General features: G+C 37.7%; 1 protein-coding gene across 1 annotated transcript; it reads left to right on the top strand.

Moving 5' to 3' along the window:
- The first annotated feature begins 2,765 nt into the window (after nucleotides 1–2,765).
- Nucleotides 2,766–3,344, top strand: LOC119807725 (ferritin heavy chain-like). The gene has a single exon (XM_038319831.1). The coding sequence runs from the start codon at nucleotides 2,781–2,783 to the stop codon at nucleotides 3,327–3,329; it is 549 nt and encodes a 182-aa protein (XP_038175759.1). The 5' UTR covers nucleotides 2,766–2,780; the 3' UTR covers nucleotides 3,330–3,344.
- Nucleotides 3,345–26,181: the final 22,837 nt, after the last annotated feature.

Below are 26,181 nucleotides of genomic sequence, written 5' to 3'. Positions count from 1 at the left end.
TCTAGCTGCTGTTCCTCTCCTACATATTCCCTTTACTGTGGAATAAATCTGAGCTGTAACACTAAAGCAGTCTCACAGAAGGCTATTTTCATAATACTTCCAAAGTCCTATGCTCTACCTCTATTCCCTTTATCCTCAAAGGAATGGTGACCAACAGACCATGAGAAAAAGGGAGACCCTTTGTCTACTCTATGAAATATATTACAGAATATGATATCTTATTATTTAGAATTATCTATGAAATTCATAAGGCTTAATTAATAAAGATTCTCTTCCATGTTGCACATGTCCCTATGAAGAGAAGGAACTTGGGTTTGAAAGCTTTATGAATGACCTGTCTTTTCATCTTTTATTCTCCTTGTTATGTTATTCCTGCTTCTCAGATTTTCTGAGTGAATCTTACTTAATGAAACCTTTGATTTCAATCATTTCTCTCCCCATTCCACTAACCAATAATTGTTTTTAGAGCTGCCTGAAGTTTTAAGTAAAAACAAGACTCATTTCTTACTTAACAGACAAAATTATAAATGCGGTACATTATGTAGTCAGGGAACCATACTTTGGTTCTCTTCCATGTTTATAGAGATGTATTCATAGAAATTCTTTGAGTCAGAGCCAATATAATGTACATATAATTATAAAGTGCAAATTGTGATACAGTTTTAAAGGATCATGATTAGTTGGTTCCCTATTATGCACCTCTTTGAAAGATAAAGATATCAGTAACTATTATGTCTAAGAGCCTGGAATTTTCATAAAAGAGGTACCCATAATATGGCCTCAGTTGGAAGCTAATTACTGATAGCTATTTTGAGAGTCACTTGTGTGAGTCCACATTAAAAGACATAGGACAATGACACGTAATACTGCAAGATGAGTAACTGCTTTAGCCAAAGTACACCTGATCAAGAAGAACTTGGCTTACACATGGAACCAAGATTCCCTTCTATTATTTTCTTCCTATAGGATACTTAGACTATTGGATAATAGTGTCATATACCAATTCAGGTCTTCCAGAATGCTATGAACTACTGGCAAAAGTTTTTGGAACATTATTTCACACCAAGAAATCATTGGTATCATATGAAATGTCCGTATAATTGTATATTTCATGACAAGGACAAGAAGTTTCTCTGAATCATTGGTTTCTGTATAATTTTCATTTAATCTCACATAGTAAAAACACTCAAAATACAATGATCAATGCTGGAAATGTTTAGACTTTTATTTTTTAACTATATAATATAAAAAACCCTTTTCTGTTTTAGCATTAAAATTCAATACAAAAATAAATTAAATATGTGTAAAGATCATATATTTATTATTTATGCAACTTTTTCACTTAACCCGAGGAACTTGAATATCCTGTTTGTTGTACCTCCTAGCCCTTGAACCAGGCCTCAAAAGTAGTATATTTTTTCTGTACAATCTTGGGATACTCTCAGATAAAGTCACATAGTTAATGTTAGTCACTAAGAATACTTGGAGACACTAGAGAAAAGTAAAATGTATTATATTCATGCAGGTATTTCCACCTCATTAGCTCTTTCTTCCTTCTTGTTATTTTATTTATTTTCTTACTGGTTTGATAACATTAACCTGATACAACCTAAAATTATCTTGGAAAATACTTGAATGAGAAATTATCTTGATCAATTGGCCTGTGAGCATGTTTATATGTGAATATATATATATATATATATATATATATATATTCACAATATATTATATATATTGTTTTAATTGTTAATTTATGCATAATGTCTCAGGTCATTGGGAACAATACTATTCATTGGTTTGGAGCCCTGGAGGTTAGCTGAGTAAGGGGCATCAACAAAGGATGCACCAATTTCTTCCTGTTTTTAACTATGAATGTTATATGACTAACTGATTATAAAAGATGGAATGTGATTTGGAAGTATAGGGTGAATTAATCCTCTCCTTCTCACGATGTTTTCAGTAAAGGTATTTTTTTTTTTTTACAGAAAAAGTGAAATGAAAATATGTATCCTTCCTACTCCTGGAAAAGAAATTCAGTGAAGACCAAAATATAGATAAAAATTTTTATTTTTACCCCTGTATTAGTTTTTTTTGTTTTAATTGAAGATATTTTTAATTCAATATATATATATATATATATATATATATATATATATATATATATTCTGATCATGGTTTCTCTTTCCCTATCTTTTCCAAGATCTTCCTCAATTCCTTACCCACCAAACTTTATACCTTTTGTTTCTTTCTCTTTCTTTAGAAAACAAGCAAACAAACAAGACAGAGGAAAAAAACACAAGAAATACACACAGATCAATAAACCCACAAAATTAGAAGCAATATTATACAAGAAAAAATACCAATAGTAAAAAGATCCAAAACAGAGAAATATGAGACAACTGTCTACAAGAATATCATTGTGTTCAATTTGTGTTGGCCATCTATTGATTGTCAAGGGGCCTAACCATTAGTATGGTTAATATACCCAATGAGATTCTGATTTAGAAAATTATGTTGACAGAGATTTCTGTTACACCCTGTCCCACAGCCATTCAGTCCCAAAGAAACACACGGATGCCTACATTAATTGCAAAATGGTTGGCCTATTTGTTCAGGATTTTTCTCGCCTGGAGTCGTCGTGGTTTCCTGCTTCAACAGTGCTTGAACGGAACCTGGCGGAACCTGGCGCTCGACCCTTCCGACCCCAGCCGGCTGTTCCAAGCCAGAACCCTCTGCAACCTCGTCGCTCTGCCGCTCCAGCGTCGCCAGCCGCCGCCACCATGACCACCGTGTCTCCCTCGCAAGTGCGCCAGAACTACCACCAGGACTCAGAGGCTGCCATTAACCGCCAGATCAACCTGGAACTGTATGCCTCCTACGTCTACCTGTCTATGTCTTGCTACTTCGACCGGGATGATGTGGCTCTGAGGAACTTTGCCAAATACTTTCTCCACCAATCTCATGAGGAAAGGGAACACGCTGAGAAACTGATGAAGCTGCAGAACGAGCGAGGCGGCCGGATCTTCCTGCAGGATATCAAGAAACCAGACCGTGATGACTGGGAGAACGGGCTGAATGCAATGGAGTGTGCACTGCACCTGGAAAAGAGTGTGAATCAGTCACTACTGGAACTGCACAAACTGGCTACTGACAAAAAGGACCCCAATTTGTGTGACTTCATTGAGACGCATTACCTGAATGAGCAGGTGAAATCCATCAAAGAACTGGATGACCACGTGACCAACTTGCGCAAGATGGGAGCCCCTAAAGCTGGCATGGCAGAATATCTGTTTGACAAGCATACCCTGGGACACAGTAATCAGAGCTAAGCTGATTTCCCCAAAGCCACAAGTGACTTTACTGGTCACTAAGGCAGTGCGTGCATGTCGGTCTGCCTTTATCTTTTCTATAAGTCTCACCAAAACATCTGCTTAAGTTCTTTCATTTGTACCATTTCTTTAAATAAAGAATTTTGGTACCCCCCAAAAAATTAACTTTTAAATTATATATTAACCTATTATACTTATCATTATACATTATAATGTATAATACTTATAAGTATAATGTATACTTATACTGATACATTATACTTATACCATGTCTTAGCCATGTGGCTTGGTACATTTTATCACCCATTCATTCTCATCTTGCTTCCTCTGTGTCTGGGTGATGACTGCAGACTGAGTCTTTCCTCTTCCAAATTTCTCCTGTTCTGGTCACCCTGCCTATACCTCCTGCCTGGCTACTGGCCAATCACCATTTTATTAAAGCAATAGAAGTGAAAAATCTTTACAGAGTACAAGACCATTGTCCCACAGCAAAACTACATTTTTCCCTTTGTAAATGGCTATCAATTGGAGAGACAGTTTCTTGATTAGTGATAAGAGCTCATATCTGCTTCCCACCTTTCAGTACTGGAACCCTGTTGGCTTGAACTACTCAGGCTTTGTGTGTTCATATGTGCATCAGTTCTGTTGTGCCTAGAGAACTCTGTTTTCTTAGAGTCATCCATCACTTCTGGCTCTTACAAGTTTTCTGCCTCCTTTTTTTTTTTTGCAGAGTTCCTTGAGCCCTAGGGTGAGAAATTTGATGAACTCATTCAATTTAATGCTGAATTAAAAAAATCTTTTTCTCTATAGTCCATTAATATGACTATTAGTTTCATTTTTATTGTTATGATAATCATCATGACCAAAAACCAACTTGGTGAGTAAAGGGCCATTTCATCTTAGCTTTGCATAATACAACCAATCATTGAGGAAGTAGCAACTCTAATGGCAAATTGAAGGTAGGAACTAAAGCAGATACCATGTGTGAGCACTGTCTACTGTCTTACTCCTCAAGAATGCTTAGACTACTGTCTAAAACAATTCAGTATTAAATGCCCAGGTCTTCCATGGCCACTATTAGGATGGACCCTGCCATCAATAATCAGTACAAGAATATGGCTCCTTTCAGACTTTGTTACACAACAATGTGATGAAAGCAAAACCCCAGTTGAGGTTCTCTTTTCCCAGAAGATTCTATTTTGTTTTAAGTTAACAAAACTAACTAGTATAAGGCTTTTTAATTTTTTTTTTACATCATGGTGACTCTCTATTAGACTAGACAGCAAAAACATATTTTATAAAAGTATTTACCTGATATTATTTCTGCCTCCTAAATAATGAACAGATTATCTGGTCTGATTTGAAATTTTCAGAAATAGTAAGCCACCACCTTCTTTTTTGCAAAATGCTTCAGCAGCAAGAAATGCAATACAGGAGATTTTATCGTGGGGATTGGAATAAAGTTAAATACATACTCCTTTGGAATTTGTATATGAACTTTCCCCCATATTCACATAGATAGATTCTTCTTGAAAAACCAAGTGGAGATTTTCTTAGTTTGAAGTCAAGGTTAGTAGCAAGTTTGAGGAATATCTCATTCGTTTTCACAGATAAGCATTTTCTGCATATTTTACTAATAAATTCCCAACAGAAGAGACCAGTGACAGAGTAAAAGAGAATGAAAGAGTCAATGAGACTATAGACACATTTCTCCACTCAGTCTCAGTCCTCAAGAAGCTCTAGAGTACAAATTACACCTCAGACACCTTGAAGGAAATGAGCTCAGCTTTAGAGCATCTACACATTTCAATCACAGGGCAACCTTACTTTCAGAATTAACTCAGAAAGCTTTTCTACATAGGTCTTTAATTTTTTTTGCTCCATTTCTGTGGCAAAAATATAGATTCTAAGATATTTTCTTTTCTCTTCAAAACAATTCCTGAGGAAGAATGTGCAGACGGTAAAATAACCAGAATGCATTCTGGATCCAAGCAGTCTACATGTGCATCCTGTAATTTCTCTTCTATGAAAACCAGTTCTGCTTTTTCTTAGCTGATAATTTTTTGGATTATTTGTCATTATAACTTTCTAAGGTATGAAATCAATTACTTAGTTCCCGAGTTGTCAATTTAATTGTGGTCCATAGCCAGTTAATATTTCCCAGAAACTTTTAAAAATCATTAAAAGTTTGGAATTGAGCTCCTGATTTGTACTTCTGTGGTTGAATTTTTGGAAACCTATCTAATATCAAAGTAATTAATAAAATCTCCTCTGTCTTTTTAGGAGCAATGTATTATCCTCAACAAGGGAAAATTTTCTTTACTTCTTCAAATATTGTTATTAGGTATCTGCATCTTAATCAAATGATAATATATCATCCATATAGTTGTGAATTATTGATTGAGGAAACTTTAAATTATTTCCTATGGTTGTTGTCCAAAATAGTGACACAAGGTAGGACTACACTTGATAAAAACTTTCAGTATTTTCTTTGTAACATACATTAATTTTTAGTTTGTTTCTGAGGTTGTTGGAATATTAGTCTGGGTTTTCTACTGTTTTAATAAATTACATCCCCATAATTTCATTGTTCTGTGCTTCTGCTCTCTATAAATTCGACACATCTTGCACTTTGTTTTACCTGAGATAATGTTCTTATTCCTAGAAGCTGAACATTTACCACCTGAGGAGGTTAATCTGGGTGCCAAGATGTTGATGAAAATAATAACAGATCCTCACCTGTGTTAAGTAAGACTTAAAGTGCCATTTATTCAAATATTTAGCTTTAGTCTTTGATCATTCATAGGTGTTTGTCAACATACTTGTTTTATAGCCGCTCCTGAAAATTTTGGTTTATCTACTGCAGCTACTCTGTCACCCAGAAGAGTATGATTTTCAACATCAGGCACTAAGTCTTTTAATTGTTCTGTGGAGGAATTTCTCCAATGCTGACAGGCAATGGTTTAATGAAATTTGATGAATGCATATATATGAAAATACTGCTTCCTCAAGTTTATCCAAATCTATAATTTCTACAGGATTCCCATTAACTTTTGAATACCCTTGAGGGTATATAAGTATATCATCTGGTTGTCTTTCTTGAATGGTAACTGGGTAAATCAAAGTTGGTTTTCTAATAACCATGGGGCATTTCTCTTCAGTTTTATAATTCAATGTTGCAATAGCTTTTGCTCTATAGTATTCTGTCTCTGTGTGAATATTTTTCTTAGTTTTATTGGCAAGTTTTTCTAAGGATTGTATCTTATCACTTAATTTTTTTGTATCTGGTACTATTATCAAACTACTTTTTAAAGGACAAAACATGATTTACCAATGTGATAATGATTATAATCAACATTACATCAATCCCAATTAAGGTGATTATCCTTTCATTTATTTTTATTTTAAAACCAGCCATTGTGGAACCATACAGAGCCTTAACTCCCTGAATCATAATATTCTTCCCCATTCTTTTTTTTTTTTTTTTTTGGTTTTTCGAGACAGGGTTTCTCTGTGGCTTTGGAGCCTGTCCTGGAACTAGCTCTTGTAGACCAGGTTGGCCTCGAACTCACAGAGATCCGTCTGCCTCTGCCTCCCGAGTGCTGGGATTAAAGGCGTGCGCCACCACCGCCCGGCTTTCTTCCCCATTCTTAACATAGGTAAAAACTCTTTTAAAAATCCTAATTATTTCTTTAAGAATCCCCAATTCTCACCAGATCTTCTGATAACAGTGAAGCGTGAGGCTGGTTGTCTCCACACTTCATAGCTGGGCAGAGAACATGTGTAATGCAAGACCAGGCCAAGGGCAACTGTAGCTGCTTGAGTGTAATGAGAAACTGAGAGTGTGTGGTGGTGGCAACAGCAGGAAAACAAGAGGACTGACCTGGAATAGTAGCACCTGAGGAGGGAATCCAGGGAAAGCCTGCAACCTATGAGGAGTGGAAGTCTATTGCCTGAAAAGAAGACCAAGCCCCGTGTGTGTGTGTGTGTGTGTGTGTGTGTGTGTGTGTGTGTGTGTGTGTGTGTGTGTATGTAAGAAGTCCATGTGGTAGAAAGTGAGGGCACAGAGCCACCTGAACAACAGCGACAGCTGGCAGTAGGTGTTTAACCCTTGTGGTGTTTGACAACCAGTCACTTGTGGCATTTGGGGCCAGGGACTGGAGGCTGCTATAGAGAATAACCCAGACTTGCATGGAGGGTCTGGGAAGAGGAAGAGGAAACCAGCCACAGTTGCATCTTAGGCATCCACAAAGACAGTGGTAAATGGCTGCCCTGTGTCCAGTGTTGGATGCCAAATGAAGTGTTTATCTAATTACTCTTTACTGATAAAATGTCAGGAATTAGATATTGGAGTAAGAACCTGAATGATCAGAGAAGCATTGGAGAAGTAATAAATGACTTCCTCTCTCTTCCCTTCTTCAACCAAAAAAAGCCAAGAATTTTTCTAAGATCTGTACTGCTACTTTCTTTGTATCTCTGTAGGTCTTTGATCCTTCACAATCTTTATTGCTAATTTTGGTCAGCTAGTAGCTAGCACTGCCCTCTGATTTAAAAAAATAATTATAGTAAATATTGGATATGTCAGAATGCAGTAAAAATCCCACAGTAATTTACACTTTCATTAGTTTTATGTGTGTGTGAACATGTGTGTGCAGCATGTTCTCCAGCATACCCACATGCACAGATACACATCATGCTTAAAAGAAGTCAGGACAAACTTCCAAAGTTTATTTTCTCTGCATTTACACAGGTTCTGTAAATAGAACTTAAATAGTCACACTTGTACACCACTTTTATGTACTTTGATGTCACATTGGTACCCGAAATTTGGCAGTTTTTATGCCATTTAACCTCAGAAAAATCTCTGAATGAATCACAGAGTGTTTAAGAAATGTATGCAGACTTGGGAGAGAGAAGAAAAATAGTATAGACAGTTATAAAAGGAGATAGTTAAAAAAATAAAACAAAGTCTTTAAAGAGACATTAAGACAATCATAGATTGAACGGAGTAAAAGTAATGAAATAAATATTAAAAAGCAATTGAGTAAAATCTAAGCCACATAAAGATGGAATATACACAGAGAGTCTGGATTGTGCATATTATTGTGTTTTTCTTTGTGTTTTATTTTTTCTGCAAAGAGATATTTGATTCTGGGGGCTGCTAATCCAACATATATATCTTAAAGATATCTTGAAGTTAAAAATTGAGTCTAACCATGTAGTAAGGGGCTGTGGGCAGGCCTGCTTTTTGTCCTGCCTGGCTCCTGCATGGCTAGCTTAAAACCCGAAATAACAGCACACAAACTGTATTCATTTAAACATTGCCTGGCCCATTAGTTCCAGCCTCTTATTGTCTAATTCTCACAATTTGATTAACCCATTTCTAATAATCTGTATAGCACCATGAAGTGGTGTCTTACTGGGAAAGATTCAGCATGTCTGACCTGGTGGCTGGCTTCATGGCTACTGACCCAGAGAGGAGAGGCATGGTAATTGCCTGAGGCATCTGCCTCACTCCCAGCATCCTGTTCTGTCTACTCCACCCACCTATGTTCTAACCTATCAGGCCAAGTAGTTTCTTTATTAATTAACCAGTGAAATCATCAGATAGATAGAAGACACACCTACATCATAACCATATGTTACTTTGAAAAAGTGTTTTTGCTTTTGTTTCCACAGAAGATAAGAACCTGTGAATTTCTTCCAGGCTAGTGTAGATTGATGGAACAAGAACCCTTGAAAGATCTCTGTAAACCCTAAAAAATATTTTACCCCTGTCCCTTCCCAGCTTGCACCCAGAATCCTCCCCCCCTCCCCCTTCCTCATCCTCCCGTCTTTGGGGCCACAAAATCCCACAGCTCAGCCTGTTTGGGCTCTGGGGACCCGGAATTGAGTGCACCCAGGCCGGTGGGAGGTCCCCTCCTTCATTTGACTGCCTGGGGCAAGGTAGGCCTTTGTCTGAGAGCTGCTTGGCCTGCAAGGGGACCTCACAGTCTGCAGAAGGATCCATCATTCTTTGGGGTGAGTGAGGAGTGAGTGCCCAAACCGCGGCAGCTGCCCGGAGAGGGACCACCGACTCTCCACAACTCCCCCTGCCACCAGCACACTTCCTGCTCTTCCTGCAGGGGTTATTCTCCCCGGATACTGCCTCTCTCTTCCTGTCCCTTCCCAGCTTGCACCCAGAATCCTCCCCCCCTCCCCCTGCCTCATCCTCCCGTCTTTGGGGCCACAAAATCCCACAGCTCAGCCTGTTTGGGCTCTGGGGACCTGGAATTGAGTGCACCCAGGCCGGTGGGAGGTCCCCTCCTTCATTTGACTGCCCGGAGCAAGGTAGGCCTTTGTCTGAGAGCTGCTTGGCCTGCAAGGGGTCCTCACAGTCTGCAGGAGGATCCATCATTCTTTGGGGACACCAAACACCTCCGCGCTCCTTTTGAAGGAAGAGATGGGCAGGCGCCAATGCAGGAGCTCCTCCAACAACATGAAAGGCAACATGACATCACCACAAGCCAGACATACCGAAACAACAAGAATTGAACACCCTACCCCAGAAGATATAGAAGAAACCGACATTAAACAGTACTTTATAAAAATAATAGAGGACCTTAAACAGGAGGTAAAAAACTGCCATAAAGAAATGGAGATGACAAACAAAAAGGTAGACGAAATAAATAAATCTCTCAAAGATACCCAAGAAAAACAAGAAAAACAAGAAAAAGCAATCAAACAGGTAAGGGAAACAGTACAAGACCTGATAAATGAAATGGAGGTATTGAAGAAAACACAATCTGAGGGACGACTGGAAATGGAAACTCTGAGTAAACGAACAGAAACTTCAGAGACAAGTATTTCCAACCGAATACAAGAGATGGAAGAAAGAATCTCGGACTCTGAAGATACTATAGAGGAAATAAACTCACAGATTAAAGAACTAAACAAATCTAACAAATTCTTAACACAAAACATTCAGGAAATCTGGGACACCATGAAAAGACCAAACCTAAGAATAATTGGGGTAGAAGAAGGAGAAGAATTACAACTCAAAGGCCCAGAAAACATATTCAACAAAATTATAGAAGAAAACTTCCCCAACCTAAAGAAGGATGTTCCTATGAAGGTACAAGAAGCCTACAGAACACCAAATAGACTGGATCAAAAGAAAGCATCCCCACGCCATATAATAATCAAAACACAAAACATACAGAATAAAGAACAGATATTAAGAGCTGCAAAGGAAAAAGGTCAAGTAACATATAAAGGGAAACCTATCAGAATTACACCTGATTTCTCAATGGAAACCATGAAAGCCAGAAGAGCTTGGATAGATGTGCTACAGACACTTAGGGAACATGGATGCAAGCCTAGACTATTATACCCAGCAAAGCTTGCATTCACCATTGATGGAGAAAACAAGATATTCCAGGACAAAAACAGATTTAAACAATACGCAGCCACAAATCCAGCCTTGCAGAAAGTAATAGAAGGAAAATCACAAACCAAGGAGTCCAACAACGCCGACAATAACTCAGGCATCTAGCGACCCTTCACCAGCACAACTAGAAGAAGGGAAACACACAAACTCTACTACTAAAAATGACTGAAGTTAACAACCACTGGTCATTAATATCACTTAATATCAATGGACTCAATTCACCTATAAAAAGGCACAGGCTAAGAGACTGGATACGAAAACAGAATCCAACATTTTGCTGTTTACAAGAAACACACCTCAACCACAAAGACAGGCACCTACTCAGAGTAAAGGGTTGGGAAAAGGTTTATCAAGCAAATGGCCCTAAGAAACAAGCGGGTGTGGCCATACTAATTTCCAACAAAGTTGACTTCAAACTAAAATCAATCAGAAGAGATGGAAAGGGACACTTTATACTCATAACAGGAAAAATCCTTCAGAATGAAGTCTCAATCCTGAATATCTATGCCCCTAATATAAAAGCTCCCACTTATGTAAAAGAAACACTTCTAGAACTCAAGGCAGCCATCAAACCACACACACTAATAGTTGGAGACTTCAACACTCCTCTCTCACCAATAGACAGGTCAATCAGACAGAAACCTAACAGAGAATTGAAAGACTTAATGGAGGTAATGAACCAAATGGACTTAACAGACATCTATAGAACATTCCACCCAAATAGGAAAGAATATACCTTCTTCTCTGCGGCTCATGGAACCTTTTCGAAAATTGACCATATACTTGGTAACAAAGCAAACTTCCACAGTTACAAAAAAATATTAGTAACCACCTGTGTCTTATCGGATCACCATGGACTAAAATTAGAATTCAACAACAATGCTACCCCCAGAAGGCCCACAAACTCATGGAAACTGAACAGTCAACTACTGACCCACACCTGGGTCAAGGAAGAAATAAAGAAAGAAATTAAAGTCTTTCTTGAATTTAATGAAAACAAAGACACAACATACTCAAACCTATGGGACACAATGAAAGCAGTGCTAAGAGGAAAGTTCATAGCACTAAGTGCCCACTTAAAGAAAACGGAGAAAGCACTCATTGGTGACTTAACAGCACACCTGAAAGCTCTGGAAAAAAAAGAAGCAGACTCACCTAGGAGAAGTAGAAGACTGGAAATAATCAAACTGAGGGCAGAAATCAACAAAATAGAAACACAGAAAACAATCCAAAGAATCAATGAAACAAGAAGCTGGTTCTTGGAGAAAATCAACAAGATTGACAAACCCTTAGCCAAACTAATCAAACGGCAGAGGGAGAATACGCAAATTAACAAGATCAGAAATGAAAAGGGGGACATAACCACAGACACAGAGGAAATTCAGAAAATCATTAGATCTTACTACAAAAGCCTGTATGCCACAAAATTGGAAAATGTAAAAGAAATGGACAGTTTTTTTAGATAAATACCATATACCAAAGTTAAACCAGGACCAGGTAAATGCTCTAAATCGTCCTGTTAGTCGCGAAGAATTAGAAACTGTTATCAGAAACCTCCCTACCAAAAAGAGCCCAGGACCAGATGGTTTCAATGCGGAATTCTACCAGAACTTCCAAGAAGACCTAATACCTATACTCCTTAAGGTATTTCATAATATAGAAACACAAGAGTCACTGCCAAATTCCTTCTATGAAGCTACAGTACCCTGATACCTAAACCACACAAAGACTCAACCAAGAAAGAGAATTACAGGCCAATCTCACTCATGAACATGGACGCAAAAATTCTCAATAAAATACTGGCAAACCGAATCCAAGAACACATTAGAAAAATTATCCATTACGATCAAGTAGGCTTCATCCCAGAGATGCAGGGCTGGTTCAACATACGAAAATCTATTAATGTAATCCATCATATAAACAAACTGAAGGAAAAAAACCATATGGTCATCTCATTAGATGCTGAAAAAGCATTTGACAAAATTCAGCACCCTTTTATGATAAAGGTCTTGGAGAGATTAGGGATACAAGGGTCATTCCTAAATATAATAAAAGCTATTTACAGCAAGCCGACAGCTAACATCAAATTAAACGGAGAGAAACTCAAGGCTATCCCACTAAATTCAGGAACACGACAAGGCTGTCCACTCTCTCCTTATCTCTTCAATATAGTGCTTGAAGTTCTAGCAATAGCAATAAGACAACATAAGGGAATCAAGGGGATTCAATTTGGAAAGGAAGAAGTTAAACTTTCATTATTTGCAGATGATATGATAGTATACATAAGCGACCCCAAAAACTCCACCAAAGAACTCCTACAGCTGATAAACTCCTTCAGTAACGTGGCAGGATACAAGATCAACTCCAAAAAATCAGTCGCCCTCCTATACACAAAGGATAAGGAAGCAGAGAGGGAAATCAGAGAAGTATCACCTTTCACAATAGCCACAAATAGCATAAGATATCTGGGAGTATCGCTAACCAAGGAAGTGAAGGATTTATTTGACAAGAACTTTAAGTCTTTGAAGAAAGAAATTGAAGAGGATACCAGAAAATGGAAGGATCTCCCCTGCTCGTGGATTGGGAGGATCAACATAGTAAAAATGGCAATTCTACCAAAAGCAATCTATAGATTCAATGCAATCCCAATCAAGGTCCCATTAAAATTCTTCACAGAGATTGAGAGGACAATAATCAACTTTATATGGAAAAACAAGAAACCCAGGATAGCCAAAAAAATCTTATACAATAAAGGTACTTCTGGAGGCATTACCATCCCTGACTTCAAACTCTATTACAGAGCTACAGTATTGAAAACGGCTTGGTATTGGCATAAGAACAGAGAAGTTGACCAATGGAATCGTATAGAAGACCCGGATCTTAAACCACAAACCTATGAACACCTGATTTTTGATAAAGGAGCCAAAAGTACACAATGGAAAAAAGAGGGCATCTTCAACAAATGGTGCTGGCATAACTGGATGTCAACCTGTAGAAGAATGAAAGTAGATCCATATCTATCACCATGCACAAAACTCAAGTCAAAATGGATTAAAGACCTCAATATTAATTTGAACACATTGAGATTGATAGAGGAGAAAGTGGGAAGTACTCTACAACAAATGGGCACAGGGAACCGTTTCCTATGCATAACCCCAGCTGCACAGACTTTAAGGGCAACATTGAATAAATGGGACCTCCTGAAGTTGAGCAGCTTCTGTAAAGCAAAGGACATTGTCACTAAGACACAAAGGCAGCCTACTGACTGGGAAAAGATCTTCACCAACCCTGCAACTGACAAAGGTCTGATCTCTAAAATATATAAGGAACTCAAGAGACTAGACGGTAAAATGCCAATTAACCCAATTAAAAAATGGGGCGATGAACTGAACAGAGAATTCTCAACAGAAGAAGTTCGAATGGCCAAAAGACACTTAAGGTCATGCTCAACCTCCCTAGCTATCAGGGAAATGCAAATCAAAACAACTTTGAGATATCATCTTACACCTGTCAGATTGGCTAAAATCCAAAACACCAATAATAACCTTTGCTGGAGAGGTTGTGGGGTAAGGGGCACACTCATCCATTGCTGGTGGGAATGCAAACTTGTGCAACCACTTTGGAAAGCAGTGTGGCGGTTTCTCAGGAAATTCGGGATCAACCTACCCCAGGACCCAGCAATTCCACTATTGGGAATCTACCCAAGAGATGCCCAATCATACAACAAAAGCATATGCTCATCTATGTTCATAGCAGCATTATTTGTAATAGCCAGATCCTGGAGACAGCCTAGATGCCCTTCAGTGGAAGAATGGATGAAGAAACTGTGGAATATATACATGCTAGAATACTACTCAGCGGTAAAAAACAATGACATCTTGAATTTTGCAGGCAAATGGATGGAAATAGAAAACACTATTCTGAGTGAGGTAACCCAGACCCATAAAGATGAACATGGGATGTACTCACTCATATTCGGTTTCTAGCCATGATTAAAGGACATCGAGCCTATAAGTTTGGGATCCTTGAGAAGATAATAAGAAGGTGAACTCCCAAAAAAGATATAGTAATCCTCCTGGATATTGGAAGTAGACACGATCGCCAGGCAAAATTGGGAACTTGAGGGTTGGGCAAGACTGGGCCAAGGGAAGATGGGGAGAGAAAAGTGTGAAGGGGAGAGCGGGGGGAGCTCGGAGGAATGGGGTGCTTGGGATATAGGAAGGGTGGATATGAGAGCAGGGAAGCATATATCTGAATTTAAGGAGCTACCTGAGGGTTGTCAAGAGACTTGACCCTAGAGGGGTTCCCAGGTTTCCAGGGAGACGCCCCCAGTTAGTTCCTTGGGCAGCTGAGGAGAGGGAGCCTGAAAAGGCCAGTTCCTATAGCCATACTGATGAATTTCTTGCATATCACCATAGAACCTCCACCTGACGATAGATGAAGAAAATGACAGAGCCCCACCTTGGAGCACCGGACTGAGCTCCCAAGGTCCTGATGAGGAGCAGAAGGAGAGAGAACATGAGAAAGAAAGTCAGGACCGTGAGGGAACCTCCAGCTGGCGACAGATGGGGAAGGTGACTGAGCCCCACATTGGAGCACTGGACTGAGCTCCCAAGGTCCCGATGAGGAGCAGAAGGAGCGAGAACATGAGGGAGAAAGTCAGGAATGAGAGGGGTGCGTTCACTCATGGAGACGGTGGGACAGAACTAATGGGAGATCACCAACTCCAGTTGGAATGGGACTGATGGATCATGCGACCAAACCCATCTCCCTGAGTGTGGCCAACAGCGGGGGCTGACTGAGAAGCAAAGGACAATGGCTCTGGGCTCTGATTGTTCTTCATGGACGGGCTCTGTGGGAGCCTTCTCAGCTTGGTCGATCACCTTCCTGGACCTGGGGGGAGTTGGGAGGACCTTGGTCTTAGCATAGAGTGGGGAACCCTGATGGCTCCTTGGCCTTGAGAGGGAGGGAGGGGAGGTATGGGTGGAGGGGAGGGGAGGGAAGGGGGAGAAGGAGGGGAGAGAAAGGGAAGAAGGAGGGGAGGGAGGGGGGAGGAGGAGGGAAGGTGATGGAAATTTTTAAATATAAAAAAAAATAAACCATGAGAAAAAAAAATATTTTACCCAAGAAACATCAGGAAAAAGTATGGAGAAATCTATGCCCAAATTCCCAAAATGATTGTTTATAAATGTTTGTTTTTATTTAAAGGGGGTCATTTATAAATGATTAAAGGTCACAGTCAATTTCTAAAACAAATAATAAGGGGAATATGATATAGAGTTAAATCTTTACATTTGTATTAACTTTGGTTTATTGGTACAAATTTAAGATCAAGTTTTCTCATGGACCACCCCAGTCAGGGAGTCCCTGGGCCAAGGGTCCTCAAAGACTAGGTGGGTAAGGATTTGGCAGTGACAAACAGAAAGAAAAACAGAGACAGTCTGAATCTGAATGGATTTTACAACTCTCAAGCAAGGATTTTTTTTTCCAGTTTATTTATTTTTTATTAAAAATTGCCATCTCCTCCCCTTCTCCTCCCTCTTCCCTCCCCTCCCCTCCACCCACACCCCCACTCCCTCCCTCTTGAGGCCAAACAGCCATCAGGGTTCTCTACACTATATTGAGTCCAAGGTCCTCCCAACTCCCCCCGGGTCCAGGAAGGTGAGCAACCAAACTGACAAGGCTCACACAGAGCCCGTCCATGTATGCATAATGAAACAAGTATAAGAATTCTTAAAAGCTGTGTTTAGTGAAGCAATCACAGGTAGGATAGATAACATCATTGTCATTTGGCACAGTAAAGTGTAAAATTATCCAAGGCTAATGGCACATTTCCAAGAACAGGTTAACAAATTTTTATGGTCAGTAATTGTTTAACATCTAATGTCTGGTATTTGTAAATCTTTAAGGTATAAATTTAAATTATTTTGATTCTTTTTTTTAAGGCATTCTTTACTATACACCGAAACCCACTTTTGATGACACATGTATACCATATAAGATTTAATGTAGGGAAAGTTTTTATCATAATTCTATTTTATAATTGTATAAATGATTTATGAAGTAAAGTACTGGGTTTTCCAGAGATAAGGTCATGGCTAGTGACCTATCTCAAGGGATAGTTTCTTATCAATATTTCTCACTTAAAATCTCAGTGTAGGATATTAGGAGCATCTCATAAATATGGAAAGGGAATAGAAGATAAAACAGCTAGATTAGCATGAGAACTCTGACTCAATAATTTATTCCAGCCAAGAGTTCCACAACTGGTTCCAGGAGGTCTCCTTCTTTTAAAGTTTCTGTCTCAGTTTGCGGAACCTATCATACAGATTCTACTGGGTTTGGTGTGGCAAATTTTGTTATATGTATATTTATACTCTTGTTTAAGATTATGTTTATATAGCTCATGTAAAATAGTTAAATTTGTAGTTAGCTAGGTTTTCTAAATATACAGAGACATATTTCAGATAGATACGTATTCTTTCAACCTTTCAAAGACCTACAGAATATGATATTTAAAATCTTTTCTCAACAATGAAACATGTCTACTTTGGGCAGCACTTTGTCATTAGAAGGCAAAACAGATCTTCAAATTTCTGCTTCATGGAAAATATGCAAGATACTATGGGCTTGTAGGCTGAAGATGGATGTCCTAACACCACAGAAGAACATTCGGTGACTATCCAGTAAGCAAGGTATCTCTGTCAATTCTAGAACTTTGGAAGATGCTTGCAATGTACTTCCTGTTTACTTAGGTAATATTATAGAATTCTCAGGTCTTGAAAAAGTTGAAAACAGACATAGTTCTTCTTAGTTATGAAAAAAGATAAATTAGGTATAAAACTTTATATTCAAAAGATAGGATAGATGATGGAGTATTTTCATTAATTTGCCAAGTATAAATAGACTAAACATTGTAATTATAATTATTGCTTAATAACTGTTTTGTTATTTAAAACATTTTTGGTGTGGTAGAATTGTCTGTATTCTGTCAATTATGTTTTAAATAAATGCTTATTGGCCATTAGTCAGGCAGGAAGTATAGGCGGGTAAACAGACAGAAAGTACAGGTGGATAAATGGGAGAACAGGAGAATTCTGGGAAGGAGGAAGCCCATTTCTCCCCAGTCCTGTCCAGAAACTAAAAAAGCAAAAAGGTACTGAGCCATGTGGCTAACATAGATAAGAATAATGGGTTAATATAAGTTATAAGAGTTAATAAAAAGCCTGACCTAATGGGCTGTAACTTATGTAGACCTCTGTGTGATTTTCTTTGGGGCCTAACAACTGTGGGAACTGGGCAGGACAGAAACCCCAACAAGCAGGCCCTCATGTAACACCTTTCTTTTTTATTTAGACAGAAAAGAGGAAATGATATGTGATACCCCTCTGTATGCTGTGAATATGTTTTATTACCATTGGTTAATAAAGAAGCTGCTTTACATTATGGCAGAGCAGAATATAGCTAGGCTAGATTTAGAAAGATAATAGGCAGAGCCAAAGAGATGCCATAGAGCTGCCATAGAGCTGCCAAAGGAGACAGATGCTGGAACTTTATCAGTAGGCCACAGCCTCATGGTGATACACAGATTAACAGAAATAGGTTAATTTAAGATATAAAAGCTAGCTAGAAATACTCCTGAGTCACTGGACAAACAGTGTTATAATTAATATACTTTCTGTGTGATTACTCTGGTCTGCACAGCTGGAAAACAAATGTGCAGTGTCCATTTAGACACTGCTGTAGGAATTCAGGCCCCAGGGATAAAGGGAAAAGCAAGCTTAGCCACTCCTCCATAGAATTATGGTCCTCAATATACTTCTATCCTTTGTGAATCATCACATACTTTTGCTTGGAAAATAATACTTTGAGAAATAAATGAAATTAAGAGAATTTAAATGGGCCATTTATTTAAGAAATAGACATAAGGATATCTGAAACCTGTTATAGTTGTTCATTTCTCAGCTAACAGATTAAAGTAAACAGCCCTTATAATTCAAAAGACAGAATTATATGCTATTTTCATGATACTAAGAAACTTTAAAGAACCTCTCAATGTAGTTACTAATTTACAATATGCAAAGTTGTTTTGCATATTGAAACTGCTGAATTTATAGCAGATGATAGAAAATTGACTTAATTATTCATTCAGATTTAAGATATAATCAGGAATAGGCTTTGTCCCATGTACATAACAAGCATTCAACTCCATATGGGTCTGCCAGGTCCTTTAGCACAAGGTAATGCAGAAATTAACAGATTATTGGTTGGAAATGTGCTGAAGGCATCAGAGATTCATTTAAAAATTATGTCAATAGCAAAGATTAAAAAAAAGAGTTTTCTATTATATGGCAAGAAGCTAAGGAGATTATAAGGAGATGTCCTACTTGCTCTTTCTATGACCAGGCACCACTACCTCCAGGGAGTAACCCAAAGGGTATCAAAGGAATGAAATCTGGAAGGATGTTTTCTACTTTGTAGATTTTAGAAAATTAAATATGTACATCACACAGTGACACATATTCAATGGGCAACTGCTTTGAGCTCAGAGAAGGTTAATTCAGTAATCATACTTTTATTAGAAGTTATGGCCATCAGGGATATACCTACACAAATAAAGACAGATAATTGTCCAGCACATGTCTCTAAGAAAATTAAACAGTTATTTTTGCTTAGTATAAAATAAAGCATATTACAGGTATATCAAATAACTAGTCAGCTATAGAAAGATCAAATCAAACTACAAAGGATATGCTAAACAAACAGAAAGAAATGAAACATAACCCCATAAGTAAATTTCATAATGTTGTATCAACCTTGAACTACCTTATTGCTAATGAGAAAGAAAAAACAGCAACAGAGAGACACTGGGTAATAGAAAAAAACTTTTGAATTAAATTATCCAGTGTATTTCAAGGATATGTTGACCTCAGAATGGAAAAGAGATGTGCCATGTTGGGGAAAAGGTTTTGTTCCTGTTTCCACAGAAGAGGAAAACTATGAATACCATCAAAATTAATAAAGATTTGGTTTGAAAAAAAAAGAAACCTCTTGAGAAAGAGAAATGACATCATCTACAGAGGTTACAATCATACAGGTGGTTAGAAAACCTCAGAAGGGTTGGGTCAGGTTTCTGTTCTTGTCTTTTCAGGAAAATACTCATCTTCAAAAAGTCAAGAGACCTTGGACATCTAGATGTCTAAAAATAAAAAGAATAGCTCTCCAGAAAAAACAACAAGCAAAAAGGAATCTACTTATGATGCTGTATCATATGCATGGTAATATTTGATGAACTAGACATGTATACATCTCTACTTAAAAAACAGAGCTGACTTTGGAGTTGGATGATAGCTAGTCTCTAAATCCAAATATGTTGCTAAAAGAAAAATTCAGAATTTCTATCTCATGTCAGGATTCATCTGGTATGTGACAGAAAGAAGATAGATTTTTAAGGAAATATACTAATTTTCTCCATGCCCATTTTGTCTATATCATATCTTTCATTTCTCTCTCTCTCTCTCTCTCTCTCTCTATATATATATATATATATATATATATAGTTATATATTTCATATGTCTATATGAATAATATTTAAGTTGGTTTCCTTTGAAAGTTCAAGGAAGAAGATAGGGTCCCACAATAGTGATTCTGCCTTGTTGATACGACATCATGATGATAATAGCACTACTTTGAGACTGGTATTAATTATTACTCATATAGATTTGGGAGTCGGGGTGGAAATTATGTAGACCCAGAGGTCATATATAAAAGAGGAAACACTGAATGGGATAATATTTAGAATGGTGTGAACTTACTCAACCTAATAATAATAGTGAGTAATAAAATAAATATTGTGAGCAACTATTTATGGACAATTTATATTGCTATAGAATTTTGTATATTGATGCAAGTTCAAATTTTATTTGTTATATTAAATATGCTCTTATTTCTGTTTACAATGTTTGTACACCTATGCTAAGTTATTTTGTCATATTATCTGCATGCATGTTTCTACCTCTGTTTAAGGCATTTTGTATATTGATTTAATGGTAGGATATGTTTATCATATTGCATTATATATTTCTACCTATGATCAAGATACTCATTTTTTGTTTACATTTTGAGGTAATTGTCCTTCTTACTGCCCAGTTGTTTAAAGACTGTTTAATATTCTGATATGGTGTTGATAGTGTTATGAAATAGAGCACCTTCTTACAACGTTCTGGCAAGACTTTCAAATAAGAACTTCAGAAAATCCCTATCAACTACTCAGAGATTATTTGCAATTATACCAGACAGTAATCTTGAAATTTAATTAACATCTTAGTTTTCACAGGACCCCATTGAAATAACATTGTCCCATGACAGCTGGAAATAATTCCAGAAGACAATGTCCTCTCTCCAAAAAAAAGTTTATCCTTAGGGTTAGGGACATCAATTAGGGGTTGATTATAACTGGTATAGGGTTGAGGGATAGGTGGAAATTATGTAGCCTTGGGTTTTTTCTTAAATAAAAGGAAATTGGATGGGCTAATAGGTAGATTAGTGTGTGCTTACTCACACTAATAATAATAGTAAGTAATAGAGTGAATACTTGTGAGCTATTATTTATAGACAATTTACATTGGTATAAATTGTTGTATATTGATGCAAACTCAAATTATATTATTTATATTGAATATGGTCCTATTTCTGTTTACAATATTTGCACACCTATGCAAAGTTATTTTGTTAGATTGTATGCATGCATGTTTCTAACTCTTTTAAAGATATTTTGTATATTGATATAATTTTAGGATATATTTATCATATTTTGACGTGGGTCTTCTGTTTTAATAAAGAAACTGCCTTGGCCAGCCCTTAGGTGGGTGGAGTAGACAGAACAGGAAGAAGGAAGTGAGGTAGATGGCTCAGTCAGATGCTACGCCTCTCCTAAGTTAGACAGACTGCCATGCCTCTGCTCAGGGAGACAGACGCAATGAAGCTCCAGCCCAAGATGGACGTACGCTAGAATCTTTCCAGTAAGACACCACTTCATGGTGCTATACAGATTAACAGATTATTAGAAATGGGTTAAAGCAAGATGTGAGTAAGAGGCTGAAAATAATGGGCCAGGCAGTCTTTAAAAGAATACAATTTGTGTGTTGTTATTTCGGGGCACAAGCTAGCCAGGCAGCCAGGAGCTGGGCAGTGGGAATCGCCCGCAGCTCCTCGCTACAATATTTCACTATAAATTTTTTACTTCTGATCAAGATAGTTATACATTGTTTGCTTTTTGAGGTCATTGTCTTCATTTGTTGCACATTGTTTAAATATTGTTTAATATTCTAGTATGAAGCCTTACTCTTTAATCTATATAGACACTAAGAATCATATCCATGTTTGTCATATTTATAGTTATACTAATTATGTTTTTTAGATTCATAGAAATTATATTCCACATAAATAGGTAATCTTCACCACTTCACAAATCTGTATAATATGCCATATAGATAATTTATATTTCTTTTGATGTGAGATACAATTGCTGTTGGCAACACCAATATATTCCAGAGAGAATGTTGAGCACTGAATACACTCCACTTGGAGTTTGTTTTCTTTTTGGAAAAACTTGCCTTTGGCAAAAGAACTGCCCATGACTTGATCATTGACAAAATGTACAGTGCCTGGACTAGAGAAGCAGGATACAAGTAAAAAGACTGCCAAACCTTGCCAAGACAGGGTATGATGATTTCGAAAATTTTCCTATGTCTGAAAATGATCTGACAGTTACTCTAGGCCTTAACCAAAGTTGGTTGTTCCAGCATTGCAAATGAGACCTTGGATGATTGCCCAGGTAGCCAGTTGTCTCTGTCACTTATTGCACATTTTGGAAGTTGCTTGATTGCACTTTCTGTTTAGTCAAGTAATATTTCCCTTCTCAGGTCTTCAATATAATTGAAGACAAGATAGTCATAGTTATTTTCCTCTTATGACTTAGTCAGGCCATTTCTAATACAAGACTTAGACAACCTGTTAGTTTTAGTTTTTATTAAGCTTAGAACTCTCTTTTTAAGACAAAAGGGGAGGTACTATGGGAACTCCTCAGCCAATTTCCTTTGAGATGGTGGACCACATTGGGCATGGTCTTGGGTACTATAAAAACAGATACAGAAATGTGTGCACTCTCTCTTGGCTTCCAGATTTCGTTCCTGATCCTAACTCGTGCAGAGGACTGTGGATCTGTTTGTCTATCTCTAAATAAAGAATCCTTTATTATACTCCATTATGAGATAGTGTTGGACTACTTTATTGAAATCCTCTACAGATCTCTGTATCTGAATCCATCAGATACTGGGTGAAGGCTCTATGATACAGTTGGAGTATTCTCCAATTTGATTACAGGGGAAGTCCTGTTTTGGTACCCTTTCCACAATTGCTATGAGTCTTAGCTTGGGTCATTTTTGTGGATTCTTGGGAATGTCTCTAGAACCAGGTTTTTCCCTAACCCCATAGTAGCTATCTCCATCAACATCTTCTTTAATTGCTCTTTGTTTCTGTCCATCTCTCACAATGGTACTGTTCCATTATATTTCCATCTTCCACCCCCTCCACTTTCCCTTTAAATTTACCCCCATTTATCCAGGAGATCAAATTTTCTGGTTGGTGTATGTGTTCCTCTTAGGGTTTTCCTTTTTTTTTACCTAGCCTCTCTGGGACTGTGGGTTGTACTCTGGTTATCCTTTGCTTTATATCTAATATCCACTCATGAATGCTTCCATATCATGTTTGTATTTCTGAGTCTGGGGTACCTTATTAAGGGTGATACAAATTTCATGATGTCCTTTTTTACAGTTGAGTAATACTCCATTGTATAAATCTACCACATTTGTTATCCATTCCTCAGTTGAGGTGCATCTAACTTATTTCCAGATTCTGGATATTATGAATAATGCGACTATAACATAGTCCAGCAAGTGTCCCTGTGTTATGACTGAGTGTCCTTTCAGTATATACCCAAGAGTGATATTGTTGGGGTTTTGGTGTAGACTGATTACCAATTTTCTGAGAAACCACCATACTAATTTCCAAAGTTGCTGTAAAAGTTTATAACCCACCAGCAGTAGAGGAGTGTTTCTCTGATGCCACATCCTTTCCATTATAAGCTGTCCCCAGTATTTTTAATCTTGTCCATTCTGATAGGTTTAAGATGGTATCTCAGAGTTGTTTTGATTTGCATTTCCCTGATGATTAAGGATGGTGAGCAATCCCTTAAATGTATTTTGGCCATTTAAGATTCTCCTGCTGAGAATTCTGTGTTTAGCTCTGTTCCCCATTTTTAAAATTGTATTATTTAATATTGTAATGTTTATTTTCTTGAGTTCTTCATCTATTTTGGAGTTCAGCCCTCTTTCAGATGTGGGGTTTGTAAAAATATTTTCCCATTCTGTAAGTTGTCACTTTGTCTTATTTACTGTGTGTGTCCTTTGCCTTACAGAAACTTCATTTTCTGGAAGTCCAATTTATTATTGTTACCCTCAGTATCAGTGTTACTGTTATTATATTTAGGAAGTGGTCTCCTGTGCCAATGCATTCAAGGCTACTTCACATTTTCTCTTCTATCAGATTTAATGCAACTGGTTTTATGTTGAAGTCCTTGATTCATTTGGAATCAACATTGGAATGTTTTGTATATGGCAATAGATATTGATATATTTGCAATCTTCTACAAGTTATGTCAGAACCATTTGTTAAAGATGCTTTCTTTTTCCATTGTACCATTTTGAATTCTTGAGAAAAATTTAGTGTTAATAGTTATGGAGATTAATGTCAGCATCTTTGATTAAATTCCATTGGTTCCCATTTGTCTTTACGCCAATGCCAAGCTGCTTGTATTGCTATAGCTGTGGGAGCCCACAGCAGAAATATGTCTATTCCACCTTGACTGATGGTCAGAGAGTTCAGGCCTAGTCTTTTTCTTCAAGGTCATTGACAAGAGGTTTGATTTACGGTGTCGCTCATAGCAAGATATCTTGACCTAGGGTGTGGTTACTTAGTGTTTTGGATAACAAAATGACACACACAGGTCAATCTTCTCTACCTTGACCAAAGATTAGAGAGTTTAGGCTTTTCCTGCTCTCTCAATGATATTACAGGAGGTTTGAGCCATAGAGTTGATGCCTACAGGATGCTTGACCTAAGGTATGTGTTGCAAGGAGAGGACTGCTTGATTTTCCCTGCCACCCAGAACCAAATAATCAAACAGAAATTATATTAATTCAAACACTGCCTTGCCCCTTTGCTCTAACTTCTTATTTGCTAACCCTTACATCTTAGTTTAACCCATTTCTATTAATCTGTGTATCACCACATCGCAGTGGCTTACCAGCTAAGTTTCAGCAGAATGTCTTACTCTGGTGGCAGATTCATGGTGTCACTCTCTCTCCACCTTCCTTCTCCCAGCATTCAGTTCCATCTTTTTTGCCTATCTAAGTTCTGACCTATCAACAGGCAAGACAGTTTCTTTATTAACCAATAAAGCAACACACAGAGAGAAGACACCATTTCCCCTTTTCTGTTTAAACAAAAAGGAAGGCTTTAACTTTAACATAGCAAAACTGCCGCGCACCATGCCCTCCATCTGCTCTCTATGCTAGAACCCAGTTCGCGTGCTTCAGGCAAGGGACTGGAGGTTGAGGAAACACACGCAGAGACAGGCCGACACACAGACCTTCCAACACTGGTACCAAAAGCCCCTCTTTAATAGCACCTTAAATACCCTGCAGTCAATTGCCAACAGATGAAAATCCTATCCTCTGATCCTCTAGGTAAAGCACAGCTTCTAATAACTTCAATTAGAAGGCTCTAGACAGGGAAGAGCAGCTGAAGGCCAGGACATAATTGGTCCCAACACAAAACTACATATAGGAAAACAGGTATCAAGCAGGAATTACAGTTACAATATTTCTATTTACTTTATCTTTTATCATAACTAAGGAAAACTATTACTATAACTATAAATTCTTCAACTCCATCAATGAGTCCAGAACGATATATTACCTAAGAAAATGGAAGTATATTGTAAGCAACTTCCAAAACTCTAGAAAGGAAAGAGACATCTTGCTGCCTGGTCACCCAAAGTTTTCTGTACTGTATGACTTCCTACAGCAGGTGTGGTCACTGCACGCCTTGCATAAAGAACAGAATACTTGTAAGGGTATAGTTGCTTGATGCTTCAGGTATTAAAGTGGAAATTGCTCTGGTTATTCTTTACATCATATTAAAGCAATCTTTTGCTTTCATGTTACAGGAATTCTGTCACTATTTTACTATCCAATAGTGAGGAGCGTTTAGGTCTAATAGTTGGGACTTTCATGGAGGATGGAAATTAATGAGAAAAAGGCAACTTTCTAAGTAGGGATCATGGGATTGTGTATAAGTGA

The sequence above is a fragment of the Arvicola amphibius genome, chromosome 2, assembly GCF_903992535.2.
Source record: "Arvicola amphibius chromosome 2, mArvAmp1.2, whole genome shotgun sequence".
Classification (NCBI taxonomy): domain Eukaryota; kingdom Metazoa; phylum Chordata; class Mammalia; order Rodentia; family Cricetidae; genus Arvicola; species Arvicola amphibius.
Note: the sequence above shows the minus strand (reverse complement) of the source record. Positions and strands in the feature narration are given on the sequence as shown.

What these genes read in the sequence shown, in the direction of transcription:
- LOC119807725 (XM_038319831.1), top strand. Translation starts at nt 2,781, where the DNA reads ATGACCACCGTGTCTCCCTCGCAAGTGCGCCAGAACTACCACCAGGAC.